Raw genomic sequence first — 21,701 nt, forward strand, 5'->3', positions numbered from 1 at the left:
GATTTTCTTTGGAGGGAATTGCTGTACATGTGCTGAAATGATTGTGTGGTTCGGTGTGTGTGTGTGTGTGTGCTCTTGTGTATGTGGATGCATGTCATGTTTCGACATAATGTGTATGTGCATGCATGTGGGTGTGCTTGTCTGTGTGTTTGTTTTTTTACATGGTTCACTGTATGCATTATTCAGTGTAACCTTGCATTCCTTTTATCCCCCATCTCCATTTGTTGTACCTTGTTTTGTTTCTTTGTGTGAATTAATTTAAGAATGTTACTGATATAGTATTTAGTGATGTTCCCAATTTTGATGATATAGGGCCAAATTGTCCAAAATTAGGAACAATCAAAGGAGCACAGAGAATGAGCTCATTTAATTTGTGCTACTTTCAGAAATGTGCAAGTCACCTTATTCTCAAAGGTGACCTGAGCATTTCAGGAGGGGCCGAACAGTGGTGCCAAGATGCGCTGTACAGCCAACGTGCATACATTAGTGTCGGGAGCACACTCCTGACACTATTGTATGACAGGCTCCCAGTAACCACATTGTTGCAGGGAGAGCATTTCACCGAGATGGGCCCTTAAATACTAAAAACAAAAAATCCATCACTGTCTGGGGAATGGAAATGCAAGTGTGAAAGCTGAGGTTTAAACTGTGGCTGTCACACTTAATAAAGATGACCCTGTTACGATTTGCACCCTCCCCTGCGCTTGTTTCAAAAGGTGCAGGGGGATGACACTCCTTTGTGCAGATTTTAAAGCACATCCCATTTGTGATTTCAGGATGTGCTTTTGAATGCTCAGAAACACTCCCTTATTTGAGGAAATGTGCAAAGGGGGAAAAGAGGCAGCTGAATGAGCGTATCTCAATCAAATGCACTTTGTGAATTGTACTGCTCTTGTTTCTTGACACATCTCCTCACACGCGCCCTAAAACGTTTTGAGAATCTGGCCCACAGTGTTTATGGTAGTTTGAGAGTGCTGATTGTTCTGGCAGTACACACAAGTAAAAGTAAAACTGATGTGACCATTGTGGGTTTACTTTATTATTCCGTAGTAGCCAGTGTGCTTTTGACTGGTAGGCCATTCCTTTTAATAATGTGACAAATGTGACTGCATTATTTAGGATACGCCCAAGGAGATGACCATGGGTAAAAGGACCTCCCTGCTCTAGGGATCAATGACCCAGGGGGCGTTATGTGGAAGATCTATTCATCACTCACACTTTGCCATCATGAGACAGGGGACTGTCACGCCCTAGGAGAAAGCACAACTAGCCCATTTAGGATTTCCACAGAGGCTTACACAGAAACACAGGAGGAAAATGACTCAAATGCAACAATGCACCCTCTCTCCATCCCATGTTCAACCAAATACAAGCCCTGAAATCACCAGATGTTTTCATACCAACTATCCAGAAGTCCAGCAATGGGATGAAGGGATTCATTTTTTAAAGGGTGGTGATTTGAAGCAAATCCGCTTGGCCATTCTTTGTTATGTGTTTCTGGAAGGAAAGGCTGCAGATGAGGTGGAAGCATAATGATTTGGCTGAATCCGGGATCAAGGGTGCATACCATTGAGACATTGTTGGATGTGTTGTTGTTTAGAGTGGGACTGTTGAGGACGATTTCAGATTTGGAGGGGTTAAGTTTGAGGTAGGCAGTTGATATCCAGGCGTGGATGATAGCTAAGTAATCATGGAGACAACTGATGTTGTGTGGGCTTCTTACTCTCATGGTTAACTGATTATCAGCTGTGTATTGGTCAATGACTACATCTCTGCAGCAGCCTGGGAGTTGACTAAATGTAGCTTGTTCCTCTGGACAGCCTAGTGTCTGCCTGAAAGGTAGGAGGTAAACCAGTTCAGGATAGTGCCAGTGAATCTTCAGTGATGAGGGAGAGAAGGATGCACTGGTTGACAGTGTCAAATGTAGCCGAGAGGTCAAGGAGGACGAGGAGGCACGTGTTGCCTCTATCCAGGATTTGGAAGGCATTGTCCCTGACCTAGATGTTGGCTGTCTTGATACTATAATTGGGGCAGAACTATGACATATATTTGGTTAATTCTAGCGAGTAGTTGTGTAGTACTTTTTAAAGATAATTTGCCAATAAACGCGAGGTTTGTAATGTCTGAGTTCAGTGTTTTTTTTTTCAAAAGAGGTCATTTGAGACTAGTCTTGAGGGCATTGGGTATTGTGGATATGGCAAATCTTAATTATTTTAACATCAAATCTAAATAAACATGACAAATGTTAAAATGACTAAGGTCAAGGGTACACTCACCATCATACATCAAAACAAAACAAAAAAATCCCTATCAAGCACCTACAATTTAAAATGATCACCTGCATGTGTCAGCTAGTCATTACATGTGAGGATTGAAACACAATTTCTTGATGTAAAAGCGCTTTACAAATGCACAATAAATAAATAAATGTTGCACTCTTCTGTGTGGGCATGTTCTACATACCCCTTCTGTAAAAAGAGCACCTCAGTCATTTGCACTATATTCCTGACATTGAAAAATACAAGCTGAGAGACATACATTTTCTACCATGCGCGCTCAAAACAATTCAAAAGGTTGGCAGGTGGGCAGTATACATTCATAACTATAATGCTGCGTTGACAACCAAAGCAATTACTTTTTCTATACAGCAACATTGGAACAAATTCGAGGATTGAAGACACCCATAATGCAACCCTGAATACATTCTTCAGACCATTATTCTAGGAATCAAAGTAACTTGAATTATAGACATGTAGTTCTCCTATAATGAAAGGCTACCTATAATACATCACTCACGTGCCCAGAATGCATGGTACAATATTTTCAAAGCAATTCAAATCTTCACTTGTAAAATTTCATCACAACCGGAAAAATAAAATTGCAAACATTACAAATGAAAAGAGAACACACAATGTTCTATCATATCAAGCGTACTATTATGTTTTTTAATTGTAATGTTATCAAGAAAACAAATAACTCAGAAACTTGGCAGAACACCAACTTCATTTTCCATGAGTTTGAGGTCATTTTAAGCGGGCCACTTCTCAAAAATATTCCATCAGACGATTTCTTCCGAAATAAATAACATTCCCAACAAAATGTTGTTCCCTTGGGAATGGCCAGCATGGGTGTTCTTTCTCGCCTCCATTGCAAGAAACACAAGAATTACTCTAATGATCTTTGGAGTGAAGCTTTCTCTGTCACACAGATCATGTTCAAGGAAATAGGTTCCCTCTCCGAATGGTCTCCATATATGATTCACAATATTTCTAGGCACCTCCCTGTCACTCACAGTCTATGGGCTTCTTCAAAGGCTCCCCATGTTAGATGTTCTTGCTGGTGGGATACAACCACCTCCACAGTCCTGTGTGCTCCTGTAGTTGTTGCATCTTTGTATAAAGTTGTATAAGTAGTCACATATAGTCACTGGGTTTGCTTTTTCTAGTTTCCCCTGACGAGATGATGTGAGCCTCATCACCTGCCTCCCTTGGCTATGAATTTCTATTCTTTGTGACATCTCTAATACTCCTGCTCTAAATCCTGGACCTCCTCATCACCAAGACACATGCTCATTGTTCCACCCGCCATGGGTTTCACCACTTTGAATCAATGTGTCTTCCTGATTGGAGTGACCTCTTGTTTTGACGGTGGAGCGGCCATGGCCCTTGTGTCCATACACATCAGTTGGGGAAACACCATCTTGACAGGGCTCCTATCCGCTCCCATTGCTCCCCTAAAAGCAGTCCACCACATAACAGCATGCTCCATTACGGGTGCATGGCCATTTTATTGAATTATCATATCTTATGCGCATTACACTTGCATCCTCTCCAGGCAATGATACTCTTCAAAACTGCATATCTCATCTACAAAGCAGTCATGAGTAGCACTGCAGCATACCTGGCGGCTCACGCTCATCGTGTAGCAAATCGACTAACTGGCTTAAATCGCAATTTGCCTCAAAGAGAGGACCCACAAACAATCCTTCTCTTGTCATCGCTTCATCCTCTGGCGCTAAACCCCATTATCATCTCGGAATGCCACTACAATTATCCAATTCTACAAAGCTCTCCAAGCTTGCCTTTTTCAACAATTATTTACCAAAGGCTAATCCTGATTGGTGCACAGACCACAACTCGCAGTACTGTTCAACTGTTAAAAGATGCGACCACACAATGCTGGCTACCCAAACCCTGTACCTAGCACTCTCCTGCTCCCGAGCTAGGTCCACACTTTGAGCAATAACATAAAAACAAGGATGAGACCTTAAATGTAGAGTGAAGAGCATGTGGTTGTTGAGTGTTGCAAACACTCGAAGGTACTGGCAGGAAATATATCACTGATCTGGTCTATGTCACTTGTGCTTTTCTTTTTGACAATTACTTTAGAAAAGACTCTATAACATTCCTTTTTCTGTCCATCTAGTAAACGTGGATTCTATTATCATTGCTTGATTAGCATTAGTGTCTTCTGAGCTTCCCTATTTAAATTCACGTATAGGACTTGCTGCTCCATTTGCTTGAATCATGGGAGCTGCTGATGCAGTGGTTTTGTGCGAGAAACCAGAGGTGGTGTGTGGTGCAAATAATACAGAAAGAGGACTGTAGCCGGCAATGATAGATAGTTACAGCTACGTGTGTGACGAACAATGACAGCACTGATCGTCATTTGGGCGGGAGACTTCCCGGAGTATCTAGGACATGTGATCAGTGAAGCGGAATCATCTGCATCAATGACAGACTTTTGGCCTCCACAGTATGAACTGGACTGGGGAGGAATGGACTGGAAAGCATATTTTGATCCTCAAAAGTTGATTGTAGTTTTCGGTTAGCTCCAGAGGTGGTAACCCATGTAACTGGAGGTATGCTGAGTGGAGGAGGTGGTTGCAGGACAAAAAGCTGTCTCTGTCTTTTGAACTGTCAGAGAATGATTTTGTGAGTTCTTTTTCTCTGACATTTGCTAATGATTTTCTCTTTTTTACTTTTCTTCTAAACCTACTGCTATTTTGTTGAGTTGTTACCGTAAATAGGTATACTTGGTATGTACTTGTATTTGGTCAATAACACAGTGGATATGTCCCACTGTTTCAACTTACATTTGCTTCTACTTACTCCATTTGCAATCATGTTTTAATTTTTGAAATGTTTCCTTTGCTCTGGCTATTCTTGAGGTGGTGTTTGTAATTGTGATCTTCAACTATCACGTGACTCTCAGTGCCATGAGATTCAATGAGGGTGTGGCTATTTAATTAGTAGGGTCGGGCACATTACAGGCCATCTACCGCACATGATATTGAACATGTTTTTTCCGTATGTTGAGAGCGACTAGTTTGCTTGCTTCTTTACTTAGCTGGTAAACAGGTCTGTGAATGAGCAGTACTGTCATGTTGCTATGCCACTTGAAGCTGTGACTGTGGCAAACGTTCATATACCTTATTTGGTTAAATTCACAGATGCAATAGTGTTAGGACTTACATATCCTTTAGCATGGCTGGTGGGGATGAACGTTCGTTCTGATGCGGTTTAAGATGGGTCAATGTAACATGTTATGCATTAGTGATATATTGCAAACGTTTTAATCAGCAGATGGGTGATGAGATTGCCCTGCTTTTGAGGATCACGTGTGGATTGTTAGGATGTGCTATGTTGCCTGATGGTGCATGCAACCATTTGCTACATGTGAAGTTGTTTTTTAATGGGTTCATGATAGTTAGTAAGTGTTGTGTGTTTATTTCTGTGCTGCTGAATGTTGATGTGAATGGTGTCAGAGTGAGCGTGAGATCATAGTGGAATGTGCAGGCTATGAACCATCCCAGGTTTCCATTAACAGCAAGCCAGTTCCAGAGATGGGACCTGGGTGGTGGTGACCGGTGGGTTCTCCTTGTAAGATCTTAAGGACTCACTAAGTAACTTATAAAGCAACTATAAAGACTTCCCTGAGTGATGGCGGGATTTGCCCTACAACAGTATTCCGTGCTATGAGACATTTCCAGACGTTAGGCAACTTGTGTGGTTTTTTTGTGTGTAAATGCTCCTGATTCAAGAGGTTTTTGTGATGCGGAGGGCAGGCTATGTTTACAATTATAGAACCTTGTCAGAGCGATGCCACTGCTGCTCACCTCTTTAGCTGTATTATAAAAATAGCCTGTAAACTTCAACTCACAGCACTGTCTTTCTATTGATAAAGGGGTCGCTGCTTGGGTTCAAACAAATACCCAAGTTTCAGCTTCCCTAGCCACATGGAGTCTATGAACACACATGACTCTGGCTTCTCCGACTGGTAGTCATGAACTTTTCAGATTTCACACATGCCCCCCTCTATCGCCCTAAACATGCTACACCATTCCTTGCCTTGCAGAGCCATGTGCAAATGGGCTGCCAAGAGGAAAATGTGTGCCATGCAAGACCATTGTACATTTCATTACATATCTTTAATTGTGTCACGGACAGGTGTAGTTTCCTGATGTATTCTGGCAGTCTGAATCATGAAATTGAGATCATTAGAAACATATGTGATTCCATACGATTATGATTTTTATTTTGCTTTGGAAAAGGATTTCAGATATAAATAGTGAACAATGGCTAGTATAGGGCACAGTGGGTCATGGCCGCCTACTACATGCATGGTAACCATAAAGTCTATGGGCCTCATTACGAGGTATGCGGTAGAGGGATAACGGGGCCGATAGGGCTGCCGGCCCCGTTATCCCTCTACCACCCCATTATTAGGTCTCCTCGCAGGAGCAGACCAGGATGCAAACAACGGGCCCGTCAATAACGGGCCCGTAGTTTGCATCCTCCCCATTCCCATTGAGCCCTATGGGGGCTCGAATGGGGATGTACTGGGTCTGGGTTCCCGGAAAGGGGAATTACCGGGCCCTCCAAGGTCGGAATGGCTCGGTACTTCCCCATTCCGGGATCCCGGACCCAGTACCCAGTATGGGGCTAGCCATGCCGCTAATAGTGGCACGGCTACCTCCATACTTGTAATGAGGCCCTAAAACTACATGCCATTAATCAATGTTAAAGAGGCTATAGTGCATGTGATTGGTGGTGCCACAGACACTGTAGTCAGGCAGGGTGGTAAACCTGCTTCTGTCCTTTCATGACATACTCTAATTCGAAATATTGGGCCTCATTACACGTAGTGCGGTAAGGGTTTACAGGTACCGGTAAGGGCACCGGTATCGGTAAACCCTAACCGCCTTACTACGAGGTCCCTTTGGGGGTTGGTACTTTAACGCCTGCTTTTTAGCAGGCGTTAAAAACCAACCCGCAAAGGGACCAGGGTGCTAATTACGTAATTAGCGCCATTCCCATTATGCCCTATGGGGAATTACCGCCTTCCCAACCTTGGAATAGGGCGGTAATTCCCCTTTCCTCCAAGGCGGTACCGGTAAATTACTGGCATGAAGCATGGTGCTAATAGCACCATGGTTTACCGCACTACGTGTAATGAGGCCCATTGTCATTACGCTGGCCATATTTGACATACAATGGGGTGGTTACTTTCTAATTCAGGAATACCCTACATCTCTACATATTCACTCCAGGTCAAATCAGTAATATCCAAAGTATTGCATTGGCCCTCATTACGACCCTGGCGGATTTTTTCCGCCATCGACGGACTTTCCGGCCATGGCGTAAAGTCCGTTTACGCCATGGCGGATGGTGGACTTACCGCCCCATTCCGAGGTCGGCGGGGCGGTAAGTCCCCATTGACCCATTTACCCTTCCCCATTCCCATTTCGGCCCCATAGGGTATAATGGGAGTGGGGAAGGAGTTAATTACGCCACCGTAAATTACGGTGGCGTAATTAACACCAAGGTCCCATAGCGCCATGGATTTTTACGCCCGCAAAAAGCGGGCGGAAAAATGACCATGGCGCTATGGGAACTCGTAGTTGGCGGTAAGGGGTCGGCGCAGCTAACGCTGGCGCAAACCCCTTACCGCCAGGGTCCTAATGAGGCCCATTGTCTATTAAAGTTAAGTACTAAGATATGTTTCACAGAGTGGAACCAAAGTTTCCTCTTGGTCTGCAAGCTTCTTAGATAGTATAGTCCAGGAACCGACAGATGTTACTGTTCTGAAAATTGATCATTTCTTTGGTTTAACTTCCTCATAGTATAATTCCAAACTATTACTGCCCATTAGGAAGCACCCTCTGACAGTAGTGTGACTAGGAGTCTGTGGACTCTTGTGATTACAAGGTGATGTGATCATTTCTCTGTTCCCTGTAGGTTTCACGGCTGGTCATCCATGAATATTTAATGTTTTAACATGCCACTCATTCTGGAAAGCCTAATTGAAGTAGTCTGTTCCACCTGGGAGATGCTCCTCATCCTATACTCCCAGGTCCAGCACCTGGGTACCCTGCTGTACAAGACGGTACTTATATACGAATAATGGCCGCGGGAGGCAATAAGGGACAGCAGATAGCCACATATGAAATCAGACCTATAGACCGTGTCAGTGAGGTTTCTATTTCCTTTCAGTGTGCTGACAGGTATTTCTAATATTTGTAATCTCAGATGAAAACCAGTTTTCAACCAGCTGTTTGTATGGTTTTAAACAGACTCAGGAGACATCACTTTGAGCGTGTAGATGCACGATTTTAAAGATGGCAGACTTCAGTTTCACCTGCTTGAATAGTTTGGATCGATGAGAAAAGCCTCATTGAAAGGTGATCATTTTCTCTGTAAACTGCACACGTGTCACGTGATCTTTCTTCTCTATCTCCTTATTCCCCCTTGTTAATGTAATGTCATGGCACAATAAGCTGCCCAGGCACTACCTCAATGTTAGTGATTAAGATGTCAACATTGTTTGCCAAGACTATACACAAAATGCCATTATTCACTTGCTGGGTGAATCTAAAGTGAGTGTGTGTGTGATGTGCTATACTGAAGCATCCTTCCTCATAACCTCTGTAGCATCAAATCATTTACTCACGTACATTTTGGAATTTTGCATTGTAGATTGTTGGGGATGGATTTGAAGTCCTCCATGTCAGTGACTGATTCCAGAAATGCAAGTCTTCCCTCATTCCTCCTGATGGGATCTATTGGGACGGATCTGTCTAAAACATGGATTGCGCTGCTGCCATTTGTCTTGTATTTCTTGTCTATTTTTGGGAATGGCCTCATTTTATTCATTGTAAAGACAGAGAGGCAGTTCTGGGAGCCCATGTACCTGTTCCTCGCAATGCTTGCAGCCACAGATCTGTGCATGAATCTGACTACACTTCCCACAGTGCTAAGCGTTCTCTGGTTCGACTACAGAAATATGAATTTCTATGCGTGTCTGACGCAACTGTTCATCATCCATTCATTATCTTTGATGGGATCCGGTGTTTTGGTGGCCATGTCCTTTGACCGTTATCTTGCCATTTGTTACCCATTAAGGTACGCATCCATCTTACATCCATTGATAACGAAAATAGGACTGGCGTCGCTTATCAGAAGTTTTTGCATCATGTTCCCATTACCTTTTTTGCTCAACCGGCTTCCGTACTGTAATAACATCAAGCTCTACCATGCGTTCTGCTACCACCCTGATGTAATGAATCTTGCCTGTGCAGACATAACCATAAATAGCACATATGGTCTGGTCCTTGTCTTCTGCACATTCTCTATGGATTCACTATTAATCCTCCTTTCCTATGTCATGATTCTAAAGACTGTCGTAAGCATTGTATCCAAGGAAGAAGGTGGAAAGACACTCAGAACATGTGTCTCCCACATCTGTTCAGTTCTGGTCTTCTACGTTTCATTGATCAGCCTATCTTTCACCCATCGGTATGGGATGAACGGTTCGCCGCTGCTGCCTCTTCTCATGGGCCTTGCTCACACTCTCATCCCATCAGCGCTCAACCCACTGATCTACAGCATGAACACCAAGCCGATACAGAAAGCCATCCGCAAACATGTTTGGGGTGATACAACGAAAAAAGCCAAAGTCAAGCATTTTGCTCAGGGTCAAAATATCCTTGCAATTGGTTCATTAGCATTTGAAAATTAACATGAATCTGTTCAAGCGCATTATTGTTTGGTAATAATGTGCTTCAGGTGGCATTCAAGCATCTCTGAAGATGCCAGAGAAACAGATGGTTTTACAGATGAGAAAACACAAGGTGTATCGGAGCAAAGAGTGCCAGATTATGTGGTGATTGAAAATGCTGAAAGTGAGGTAGACATGGAGGTGCCAACAAGACAGTTCCTGGAAGGTCCCTATGACATTGCCATTTCCAGAAAGTGGGGGTACTAGGTTGAAGCAGGGACAATGTGTCTATGCAGGTCCTCTCGGGTAGATATCCTATCAACAGAGGGCTACTCTGAGTAATGTCCCGGCCTGGTGGCATTGGTACACCGTGTTTAGCTATGACTTGAAACTATTTTCTTGGAGTGTACTGGATGATTCCTTCAGTTAGGCAAAGACTTTATAAAAGACCTTGATCTTGATCAACTGTGTTCCTTGTACTACACCTGCCTTTATGTGTGTGGGATCCTCTGCAAAATCAGACATTATAGCAACAAAGGATATCTTCAGTTACCTTCAACGAATAGGAACATTTGTAATGTCATGAAATCCTACTTGTGGTGTGACCTATGCCGTATATTTTCTGAAGAAGGCATGATGTGTATGTGACCGCATAGGACTTTTCTGGGACACGTGCACACACCTGTTTCTGTCAATGCAACTGACCAGAGGTGAGTCTGTGTACTCACAGCATCCTACATTCATGTGTCAGAAAATAGTGTTTGACATGTCATGGATTTTGATACGACATTATTGTGGGTCTTCATGTGGAAATGAAAGTCTAATATCACTGAATTCAGGTGTAGCGCTTCATAGGGAAAACACTTCATGGGACTGTGTATAATATTAAGTCTGATTATCAGGGAGTCAAATTCTGGAAGAACGAAACATTGAAATTATAAATGGAATGCAACTATTGCAAATAATCCCAAAACTGTGTTTCAGATCCTGTGCATAACATAGTGGTGATTAAATTCAACACCTGCAACTCAAACATCTTCATGCAAAATAAAACAATATTTATTTTGTAAGACATGACCATAACTGCTAATAGGGGGCAATGAGATTTTAGCAACCATTTGATTTCTGTTTTTGTAATGGGCCAGTGGTTAACTCTTTCACTTCCCACCCAAAAGCAAATGTGTGTGAGTGTATAGAAGGCAAGGGTCGTATTTCACGGTACAAAGGAATGGACCACTTACAGCAGTCCTGTCCAATCCCCTGTGACCTTTACTTCTATGAGAAAGGGGTCTTCCACACCTTATTTGATTTATTTGGACTCACATCATGACAATACATATTCTTCTGACCGCTATTAACAATGCAGTCCTTTCCAGAGTCATCTGACAGTGAGGTGAAGCTAAAATGATTCCAATGCAGAGACTAGCTCTGTCCCCAGTCCATTACCAGGGAAATATGGGGTGACTTGCTGTTGGACCACGGCTTGCACTCTGCAGACTTCAATGATACCCAGGCTTCAGGTGCCAGCTATGCTCCCTGGGCTGGTAGTGAAGAGGAAACTGACACATCTTCAACATGAGCCACTGGATTGGGAATCACAGAGAGGTCCTCAAGCTTGAGTTGACCACGTTCGAAGCCGTTGAACCATACATGATCTGCAGCGCTGCCTTTGGCACTCTTTTCAAACTGCGGTTTTCTTACTGAAACCAAATCACTTCTACAATTTCTGGCTCTTCATACCAGCTACGCTACCCAGAGTCTCTTCGTAGCCTTGTTCTGCATTTCCTGTGGTTTTTGATAGTCAGTTATTTGCCTAATAAGTCAGCAAGCAAGAAGCCAGAGCACTGTACGTTATGCAATATCTCTTTGCTTTCCCCTTCCCCTATTCACCAAACTATTCACCAAACTCAAAAAGCTCCCGGCACATTGGGCCTCATTCCGAGTACGCCACTAACCAATGGCGCTATTACCCCATTCCAAGGTTGGCGGGGCGGTAATTCCCCATTCACCAAGGCTCTTCCCCATTCCCAAATGAGCCCCCATAGGGCTCAATGGGAGTGGGGAAGATGCAAATAACGGTGACCGTTCATTACGGTCACCGTTATTGGCTTGGAGGCCCCTTTGCGCCCTCGACTTTAACACCTGCTCAAAGCAGGCGTTAAGGGCGAGGGCGCAAAGGGAACTCGGAGTATGGTGGTAAGGGATCACCGCCACCGGTCTCGTTACCGGTGGCCGCTATCCCTTACCGCCATACTCGGAATGAGGCCCATTGTCTCTAATCTGTGAAACCACTCAACAGTGGTGACAATATCATGAGTGGCCTATACACCCCGTTATGGCACATAGAAAAGCTGTTTTTAAGTCGCAGTCTCGAAGCTAATGTTCAAAAAGCTGTATCAAGTGTGTCCCTCTCGCTCTCAAATTACTTGCATTCTTTCCTGGCCCCAGCATCTCCCACTCCTAATTCTTTTTGTACATTTATATACAGATTATATTATAGTGAACATGTCTTAGATATTGTTTTGCAAAAACAGGAACTTTCTAAGCAGTGTACTATTTATAATTCAGATATCATCTTTTACCAACATTCTACAGAGGAATGCTTCACAAGTAGTAATATGATGCACGTGTAGCTCATTGTTATGAACTATTCAAAAATGCAAATGTCACATTTGTTGAAAATCAAGGGTGGTCTAAGCATGGGCAAATACATAGAGTGATCTTATGTCTGATGCCATTAGTTACATAATCATTGATGTCATTTATGATGCTATTAGCGAGGTCACCAGTGATGTCATCAGTGATGCCATTCATGATGCCATCAGGGCTGTCATAGAGGATGCCATTAGTGATGTCACCAGTGATGCCATCACTGATGACATCAGTTATGTCATCTGTGATGTCATCATTGGGGTCATGGGCTGAGCAACAGGGGTGCAAAGTTAATGTGGCTTTAGCTGAATTTCAGGGGTTTTGTTGCATTGTTCTCACCTTAACGTCCTGGCAACTAAAGGTTTTTCCTTGAATTTCAAAGGATTTGTTACAATGTATTGCTCACCTTAACGTCCCTGCAACTAACGTTTTTTTCCTTGAATTTCATGGGTTTTGTTATTCCGTAGATTGCAAGAACACTACCAGACGACTAGCCATGGCCACTGTCCATTTTAAAACACTTTATATTTGAAAACATTTGCAACTCATCGCCAAAAGACATTCATCAATCACAAACTGATTTTGACTTGTTTTGACAATGGTATTGTTATGTATAAAAGATTGCAGGCTTTGAGAAATCACAATGTTTTTAGGAAATACGCAGTGTGATAAATTATTTGCATAGACCACACACGTTGGTTAAACTAACGGTAAGTATTGACAGTCATTTGAGACTTATCACAATGGGGGATGTTACTCCACTGATGCACCTGTGTAAAATGTTGCCAAAACACACGCCTAAGCTCAAACAGTACAGTGGGGAGTGGGTAAAGGGCAAAGCAGACAACATGTTCATGCCATGGCCACAAGGGGGATCTCTGACAAAAGCGGTTTTGCAAAACAAGACCACATACTTGCATGCTGAACATACAGTGAAGAAATTGGAGAAGAGGATAGCTCTTTTAGAGCTTTGGAAAATGTACCAGGAGCAGCGGGAGGATCCACCTCATGAGGAGTGGATGCTTAATCAGTGTAGGGAGGAAGGTGTTGAGCCTTCTGCTCCCCTTACCTCGCACAAAGTAAACACGAATGGTACAGAAGATGTAGGATTGTATCCGGCTAAGGAACTAAAAGCGGTGACAGGATATAGTAATCCGATATATGAACTGCTTGCCTACAGCACAGAGCCTTGTCCTTAGACAGGCTGACTTTAAATATGGGTGAAGAGGTGAAGGGGACGAAAGCCATACTAGCTGAGGCAGGATATGTACGACGAAGAGCGAGAAACATTCCGTAGGAAGAGGGAGGAAGTGCATGTAGTCCCAAGGGATGGAAGTGAGATGCACTGTTCTAGAGCAGCCTACGTTTAGGACGCCAGATCCTATAGCGTATCCAGAGCGACCTAAAGGACGATTGCATAGTGACAAGGAGAGTCGCCACCATATGTGAGCAGGCTGAGGTCATTGCCAGGAAGAAGGCAATCAGGAACCAATGTCCCCACTATGAATAGACAGATAATGGGGGCCGATTTGGGGTCACGCAGTTCCCTTTATTGTATCATGATATTTGGATGAGAGCAGGATACTGATGTGTCACGGCACAGAACACAGCCCATGATGGTGTGCCATTTAACAATTGCAATGAAGATGTCTGGCGAGTGCTCAGGGTACTGTATGTTATATGGGTGCAATCTTGACACGTAAAATGAAAGATGACGAATATCCGCTCGCTTACATTCAAAGTATTCAGGAATGGTGGACTCTTGAAAGATGGGAATCGTGAGGGAAGACAGTGGCAGTATTCTACCACATTTTGTGTCAAGGATTGCCAGAACAGGTACAGAAACAGCTCAAGAAACTAGTGGGAATGGAAGCGTAGCCATGGGCAGAAATAGAGTTGACCATAGTTCATCACTGTCGGCTGTTACAAGAGAAAAATAAGAAGAAGGAAGATGCTAGAAAACTTGAGGAAGCCAAATTAGTTCAAAAGAAATTGTCAAAGTATGCCATAGAAGGGACAGTGTTGACAAGCAGAGAAGGATTGGGAATGCAGCAAGCAGTGACCACGTCACAGGCAAGTAGTCAGTACCAAATGAATCAAGGAGGGAATGGATTTATGCCGCGAGGCAGAGGAATGGGCAACAGAGGAACAGCAGTTTTCAGAATAATCAAATCTGTTTTCAGAATATGCAGAATGATAACAGAACCTGCACGGAGGATTCAAAAAAAGGGGGCTAGTCAGAAGAGCTCTTCCTGTATGTTGGACATGTGGTATGACAGGGCACATTGCGAGCACATGTGGAAACCAAGGGTATGTACAGAATGGGCATTTCTCAAGAGGGGGCAAAGCTTATCCTCCAACATATAGCTCACAAGCTAGGGACAGGTTTGCCCAAGATCAGGCAGTGTATCAAGCACAAGCACCACAAATGCAACAGGCAATGCAGCCACAGCAAGCACCATTGAATCAGCTGCAAGGGCAGTCACAGCACGCACCCATTCAGATACAGCAGGGTGAAAACATGCAACAGCTATTGACACCTAGACTAGGGGGTGTCACTGTGGTGGGAGGAAGTCCTTTTACAGGTACCCATAATAGGACAGCTCACAGGGTGACTTGATGTGTTCAGTACTATCAGTGGCACCAGACCCCAAGAAGAACCAAGGGTTGATGTGACGATAGGAGGCAAATCTTTTTCTTTTTTAGTAGATGCTTGGGCTACTCGTTCATGTATATGGGAGGGAAAATACCCAATGTTGGGAAATGCCATGAATGCGCAAGGTTTCTCTGGAGCTACGAGTTGAGTTCCTTTGACTGATGAATTATCAGTCTCCATAGGAGAGTGTGACATGTCTGTTCCATTATTGTATTCAAGGCAGACACTGGTTAACAATCTAGGACGAGATTTAACGACGAAGCTTAATATGACGTTTTCTTTTACTGATGAAGGCATAGCGTGTTCTAATACAGGGATAAATGATATGAATGTGGGTGATTTCATATTTGCATTTACAGGGCAAATGGCTCTGTGAGGAATGCCATTGGAGCCAGAAGTCTTTCTTTATGGGGTACACATTTTGTTGACATGGCTACCCGGCTTAGTGGGAACTATTATAAGAATACCTGATGAGTTTTTGTTCAGGCCACAGATACATATGGACGAAGAGGGAAGCAGACTATTCTCCTAGAGTTAAATGCAGCCATAGTGCGAGGGGAATTGGCCATGCTCAAAGGAACAGCTGACAAGGGCAGGCCATGGAGGACAGTGATTGCCATTGGGGAAGGGTATAAATTGACTGATGTCACTGATGAAGATATGTTTAGAGATGATCCATCAGATGATGAAGTAATTTTCGAGATGAGTATTACATATTGGATCTGAATAGAGAAAAGACAGATTCCACAATGAATGCTAAGAGTGCGACAGTGCCCAACATTTTTTGATGAAAACGTTGAAAAGGTACCAAACTCTTTGGGCCTCATTACACGGATGGCGGTAAGGATTTACTGGTACCGTTAAAATACCGGTACCGGTAAATCCTTACTGCCTTACTACGAGGCTTTTTGCAGGCGTTAAAAACCAACCCGCAAAGGGGCCCAGGGAGCTAATTATGGTACCGCAATTTGCGGTAACGTAATTAGCGCCTTCCCCATTCCCATTATGCCCTATGGGGCAAAAATGGGAATGGGGAAGGGCAATGGTGGAAGGGGGAATTACCGCCCCGCCAACCTTGCAATGGGGTGGTAATTCCGCTTTCCGCCAAGGCGGTGCCAGTATTTTACCAGCATGAACCATGGCGCTAATAGCGCCATGGTTCTCCGTCATCCGTGTAATGAGGCCCTTTGTGTACTATAGACCCTATGACGTAGGCCTATTGAAGGAGATACGGGAGGTTAAGATTAAGCTGAAGCCAGGAACTATTTTACCTCAAGCAAGACAGTACCCAATGTCTTGAGAGGCGGATGAGGGTATTTTCAATCAGCTCTGATGGAACAAGGTATTTTAGTAACTTCAGAGTCACTGTGTAATACTGCAGTGAATCTTGTGAAGAAATCGAAGGGCGAGTCGTGGAGATTCATACAAGATATGAGACTGATTAACCAGATTGTAGATGCAGAGTTTCCTTTAGTTTCGAATCAGGCAACAATACTATGTAGTATGCCAGCAGGAGCATGGTATTGTACAGTGATTGACTTGAAAAATGTGTTTTTCTCAATCCCATTGCTTAAGGACTGCCAAGACCGTATATCATTTTCGCTTTGCCAAAGTAAACTGAAGAGCACTTGTTTGCCCCAAGGGTACCGTGAGTCTCCATCGATCTTAAATAGGGTCCTGCAAATGGACTTAGCCAATATTGATTTGAAAAGTGTTGTGCTGCAGTACGTAGAAGATATTTTGGTTTGTAGCACGACAGAAGATGAGTGCAGACAAGTCTCGATTCTGTTAATGACTATTCTAGCAGACAAAGGATATAAAGTGGATAAGGACAAGTTGCAATATTGTCAAGAAGAGGTGTTGTATATAAGTCAGTTAATTTCACATGTGGGGAAGAGATTCACACCTGAAAGGGCTGAGGCGATTATGAAAACAGCAAAACTGCACACAATAAAACAAATGCAAAAGTTTTTGGGATTATGCAACTATGTTAGAGCACGGGTATTTGATTATAGTTCATACACAAGACCCTTTTTTCAGGCTCTGAAGAAAGCACAAGTGAATAAGGAAAAAATAGAATGGACTGAGGAAATGGAGGGAGGATTTGAAGATTTGAAGAAAGCAATTTGTATAGCTCCAGTTTTAGAAATTCCCAACTATGACGAGGAATCTGTTTTATTTTCACATACAAATGGGACAGTCATGGCAGCAATGCTTACACAAAGAACTACATTGGGGTACAAAAACCTGGAATTTTAGACTGGGATTTTAGATCTAGTTATGAGTTGGCACTTTCCTTGTGAATAGTCATTGGCAGCCGCTCCATTCACAATAGAGAAGTCTACTAGTATTGTGACGGGGTGTTTTATGACATTGTTTGTTGAGGATGCTTTGTTTACAATTTTGGAGACACCTAAGGGTAAATTGACATCCAAGAGGGCTTCCACATATGAGGTAGTTATGTCAAATCCAGCAATCAAAATAATCAGGTGTAAATAGTAAACCCTGCCGTAGCTGAGCCTGTGGCAGAGGGTGAGCATGTGCATGATTGCGCTAACTGCAAGGAATTCTATGATGACATCCCGCAAGTAAAGGAAAATGCGCTAGCAGGAAGGGAGATTCTCTTTATTGATAGGTGTTCAAAAATCGATCAAACTGGTGGGGAAAGGCGTTTAGGTGCTGCCATGGTGAGGCATAAAGCAAATGGGCAATTTGATGTTGTAGCAAGTACAAGACTACCATATCACTTCTCAGCGCAAGCAGCAGAATTAGTGGTGCTTATTGTAGCACTTGAGGGCAGGAAGTAACGGTGTACAGTGACTCCGCCTATGTGAATTCAGCTGTGCATGAAGGGCTAGCACGATGGAAAAGGAGGGGCTACCTCTGAGCAGATGGCACTCCAGTGCAACACGCAGCATTATTGGACAGGCTTATCAAGGCACTACAACTCCCAGTAGCCATTGCAATAGTTAAATGCGCAGCACATACTAAGCAAACTGACTTTATCTCTCGCAGGAAAGAAGCCGCAGATGAAGAAGTCAAAAGGGTTGCATATTCAGGTTTTGATACTCCAGATGTAAAGGATAAAGTGTCACAATTATGATTGTAAATGAGGTGTTTAATAATTTGTCAAGAACACTGTTGATGGAGGTTCAAGGTGGTGCACCACAGGAAGAGCAAGAATTGTAGACATGGAGGAGGTGTTCTTTATAACCCTCTGAAGCATTGTGGCAACAGGACAGCACTGGAAAGCCGGTGATGCCTGTAGCCTTGCTAAGGGTAGCAGTTGAGCAGCCACATTACCCTGCGCATGTAACTATGGAAAGCCTTTCAGCAGCTATTACAGAGGACTGGTTTGTACTGGACCTGTTAGAACACCTTGAATTTTATGTAGTAAATTGCATCGTATGTCAAAAGTTTACTGCTGGGCATGCAATGCGAACAATAAGAGGAGTGTAGTGGATACAGGTATATGATAGTGGTTGTGTGTCGCTTTTCTAGGTGGATCGAAGCAGGACCTTGTACACACATTGATGGCACTTGTGCAGTGACATTTTTAGTCCAAGAAGTCTTTCCCAGATGAGGAGTATGCGAGGTGCTGAGATCCGACAATGTGCCCCACTTTGCTAATGAATTATTTGAACAGATTAGCCTATTGCTTCGTATAAAACACACTTTTTACTGCTTATTACTGCAAGTGAACGGGATAGAGAGACTCAATGGTATCCTTAAAGAGAGAATTGCAAAACTGAAATTGACATTGAAGAAGTGATGACTGTATTGCCTGCCCCTTGAGTTATATGCATTAAGGAATCAGCCTGGGTCGGACCAACACCTCATACCCCACAAGTTAGTTACAGGGAGGAGAATGAAAATGACTTTGTCTCTTCCATTGAGGAGGAGAAGTGATGCCCAGAAGACTGCAGACATGTTAGGAAATTAGTTACATGCTTATTTTACATGTATGACCGCTAGTATCGCTGTCATTCAGATCCACTTAAGTGTAAGGAGGGCCAGTTTCAGGACACAGATGTAGACCATTCAGCAACCAGACGTCAAGAACTACTTTCTGTGCCTAGACTATTTGTAGGTGATTCATTCCGAGTGTGTAACTTCACAAGGCCCGCTTTAGTGGTCCCTTTATTGTAGAGAATATTTCTCCTTCTGCAGTACAAGTCTAAGAGAGACTTGCCTAGATACATCTAAGCTATGTAAAGCCATACGCTGGGGAGAACTAGGCACCCCCAAAAATCTATTCGGAAGAAAGGCAAGAAGAAGTTGTTCAGCATGTGCAGACCCGATCAATGACCGAGGAAGAAGGGCACTCAGGTTGCTGACTAAATAAATGCAAGTGTGCACTGTGGCTCACCCTAGACAATCTTTATAGGTATTATAGCAGGAGTGCAAACCAAGTCCTTGAGTCACAGGAATCTTTGAATTGGACTTCAGAAAGTTTTGACGTACTGCATATGCCAAATGTGGAGTTCGAATTCGACGACTGGAAACGTGAGCAGTTTCCAGACTCGCTCCTCACTGAGTTTCCGTTCAGATACATCAATGGTCCTATCCAATGTGGATGTTCTTAGGCTACTTCTCGCTGTTTTTGTTTACATACTTCAAGCTTACCCTGCTCTTGTTGGGCGCAGTACCAATAAACGCATTTACCTGCATGATCCTAAAAATGGCCCTGCAATCAGGAGGCTGCTAGTGGCAATAGTTGAACAGATCATGCAGTTACCTGATCATTTAATGGAGTTGCCTGATTAAAAAGGTTGTTTCCTTCCTTAAAGCAGTATACAGGCATGAGGACTGTCAAGAATGGTACCGTTTCGGAAAGTGAGCAAACTCAACGACGTGTGGAACATCATCGATGGTGGGGATTGATGTATGGGTGCATAATATATGCATGCTCAGCATTTATTATTGTTTTTATGCGTTTGCTAATCCTTACTGCCTACTTCATTGGTCCAAGCAAGGCAGAAGTCCTTTTGATTCTTCCCACTCCAGTGACTTATGCAGAGGTATCTATTATAAGACAATTTGTGATTATCCCTACACCAGTGACACATGTAAGGTCACCCATTTCTCTGACAAGTGTTCCTATGATTCCGCCTGTAGGAAGGACACTTATTGATGTACTTAATGAGCATTATGCACGCACCCTCCTTGCAAGAGGGAGACACAGGAGAAGCACAAGGGAAGACGATTATGAGTTAAATAATTATCTAGACAGTACAGCACATTTGGGGAATACCATGTGGTATCAGCACATGAAAAAGGTGGGAGAATTGACATCCAGGGAGAGTTGCTATGTTTGTGCTCTCAAACCTTATGCCATGGGGAATTCCAAGATATTCATAGCTATAGAAGTAGCAGTCCAGATAGCCCACTGCCTGACACACCTTGCACTCCTGCCATATGAGAGGTCAGTTCCAGGGTTGAACAGCATCCTTGGAATGGGTGACCAAGAAGACAGCTCCAGAAGAAGATGATTATGTGCAAGATTTGAAGACAATAGAGAGACCCCACACCAGAGATCATGTGATAAGATATGAACAGCCTGGAATGAAGGGAGCAGGAATCAGATGGGAAATAAACAAAAAGCTTAATTGTTAAGGAAAGGACCCTGAAGAAATACAAAGGTGCAATGAGAGAGATCATCTGCAAATCAAGGGAACTGTGCTTTCTCCAGATGGATGGGAGGAAGGCCTGATTGTGTGCAAAGCACCAGAACTAACCGGACGACCTGAAGCAATTGTGTGGCATGCAGAAAATGAATGCAAGCATCAATGGGCGAACATTGCAAAGTTGCTGACGTGGGTCATTGATAGAGGAGGACCGTTGCAGATAGTACCTAACCTATAGCATATGCATCCTTGTGTTTCAGAAAACAGCGGCACAAGGAAGGTTGGAATGAATCGGCATTGCAGTCACATTTTCGATGTACCTGGAATGAAGGATGGAACAGTAGTGATAATGGGCCACTGGATCAAGAGCTTATACGAAGTTGTACAAAGACTTGGGAGATTTGTGTTCTATAGTGATCGTTCATGTTCCACTGCAGAGTGACTTGAACATTGGAGAGTTTCCAGTAGCAGATGCTCATCTAAGGAAGAGGAGATCACTTGAATTTCTCAATTGAACAAAAAGGGAGAACTACTTGTCAGCTTAATTGATAGAAGCCTTTGATTCTATTCAGTATGAAAACAGGTTGTTCAGTGAAACGGCTGCAGTATTCATGACTATCTTCATGCCAGGAATCCAGACGATGGCTATTAGTAAATGGTTACAGATGACTAGATGGCAACATCTGCAGATGATTAACACTACCATAAAGGGATTCAACGCTATCAAAGAAGAATTGAGAGCCATAACTCTCATGACCCTGCAGAAC

The 21,701-nt window shown here is 43.3% G+C and overlaps 1 protein-coding gene across 1 annotated transcript; it reads left to right on the forward strand.

Moving 5' to 3' along the window:
• Positions 1 to 8,988: 8,988 nt before the first annotated feature.
• LOC138528126 (olfactory receptor 51G2-like) lies at positions 8,989 to 10,072 on the forward strand. Its single transcript, XM_069639579.1, has one exon. It carries the CDS (start codon positions 8,989 to 8,991, stop codon positions 10,018 to 10,020), a length of 1,032 nt encoding a protein of 343 aa, XP_069495680.1. The 3' UTR covers positions 10,021 to 10,072.
• Positions 10,073 to 21,701: the final 11,629 nt, after the last annotated feature.

This window comes from Ambystoma mexicanum, chromosome 7q, assembly GCF_040938575.1.
Source record: "Ambystoma mexicanum isolate Mex_15411 chromosome 7q, UKY_AmexF1_1, whole genome shotgun sequence".
Taxonomy (NCBI): Eukaryota; Metazoa; Chordata; class Amphibia; order Caudata; family Ambystomatidae; genus Ambystoma; species Ambystoma mexicanum.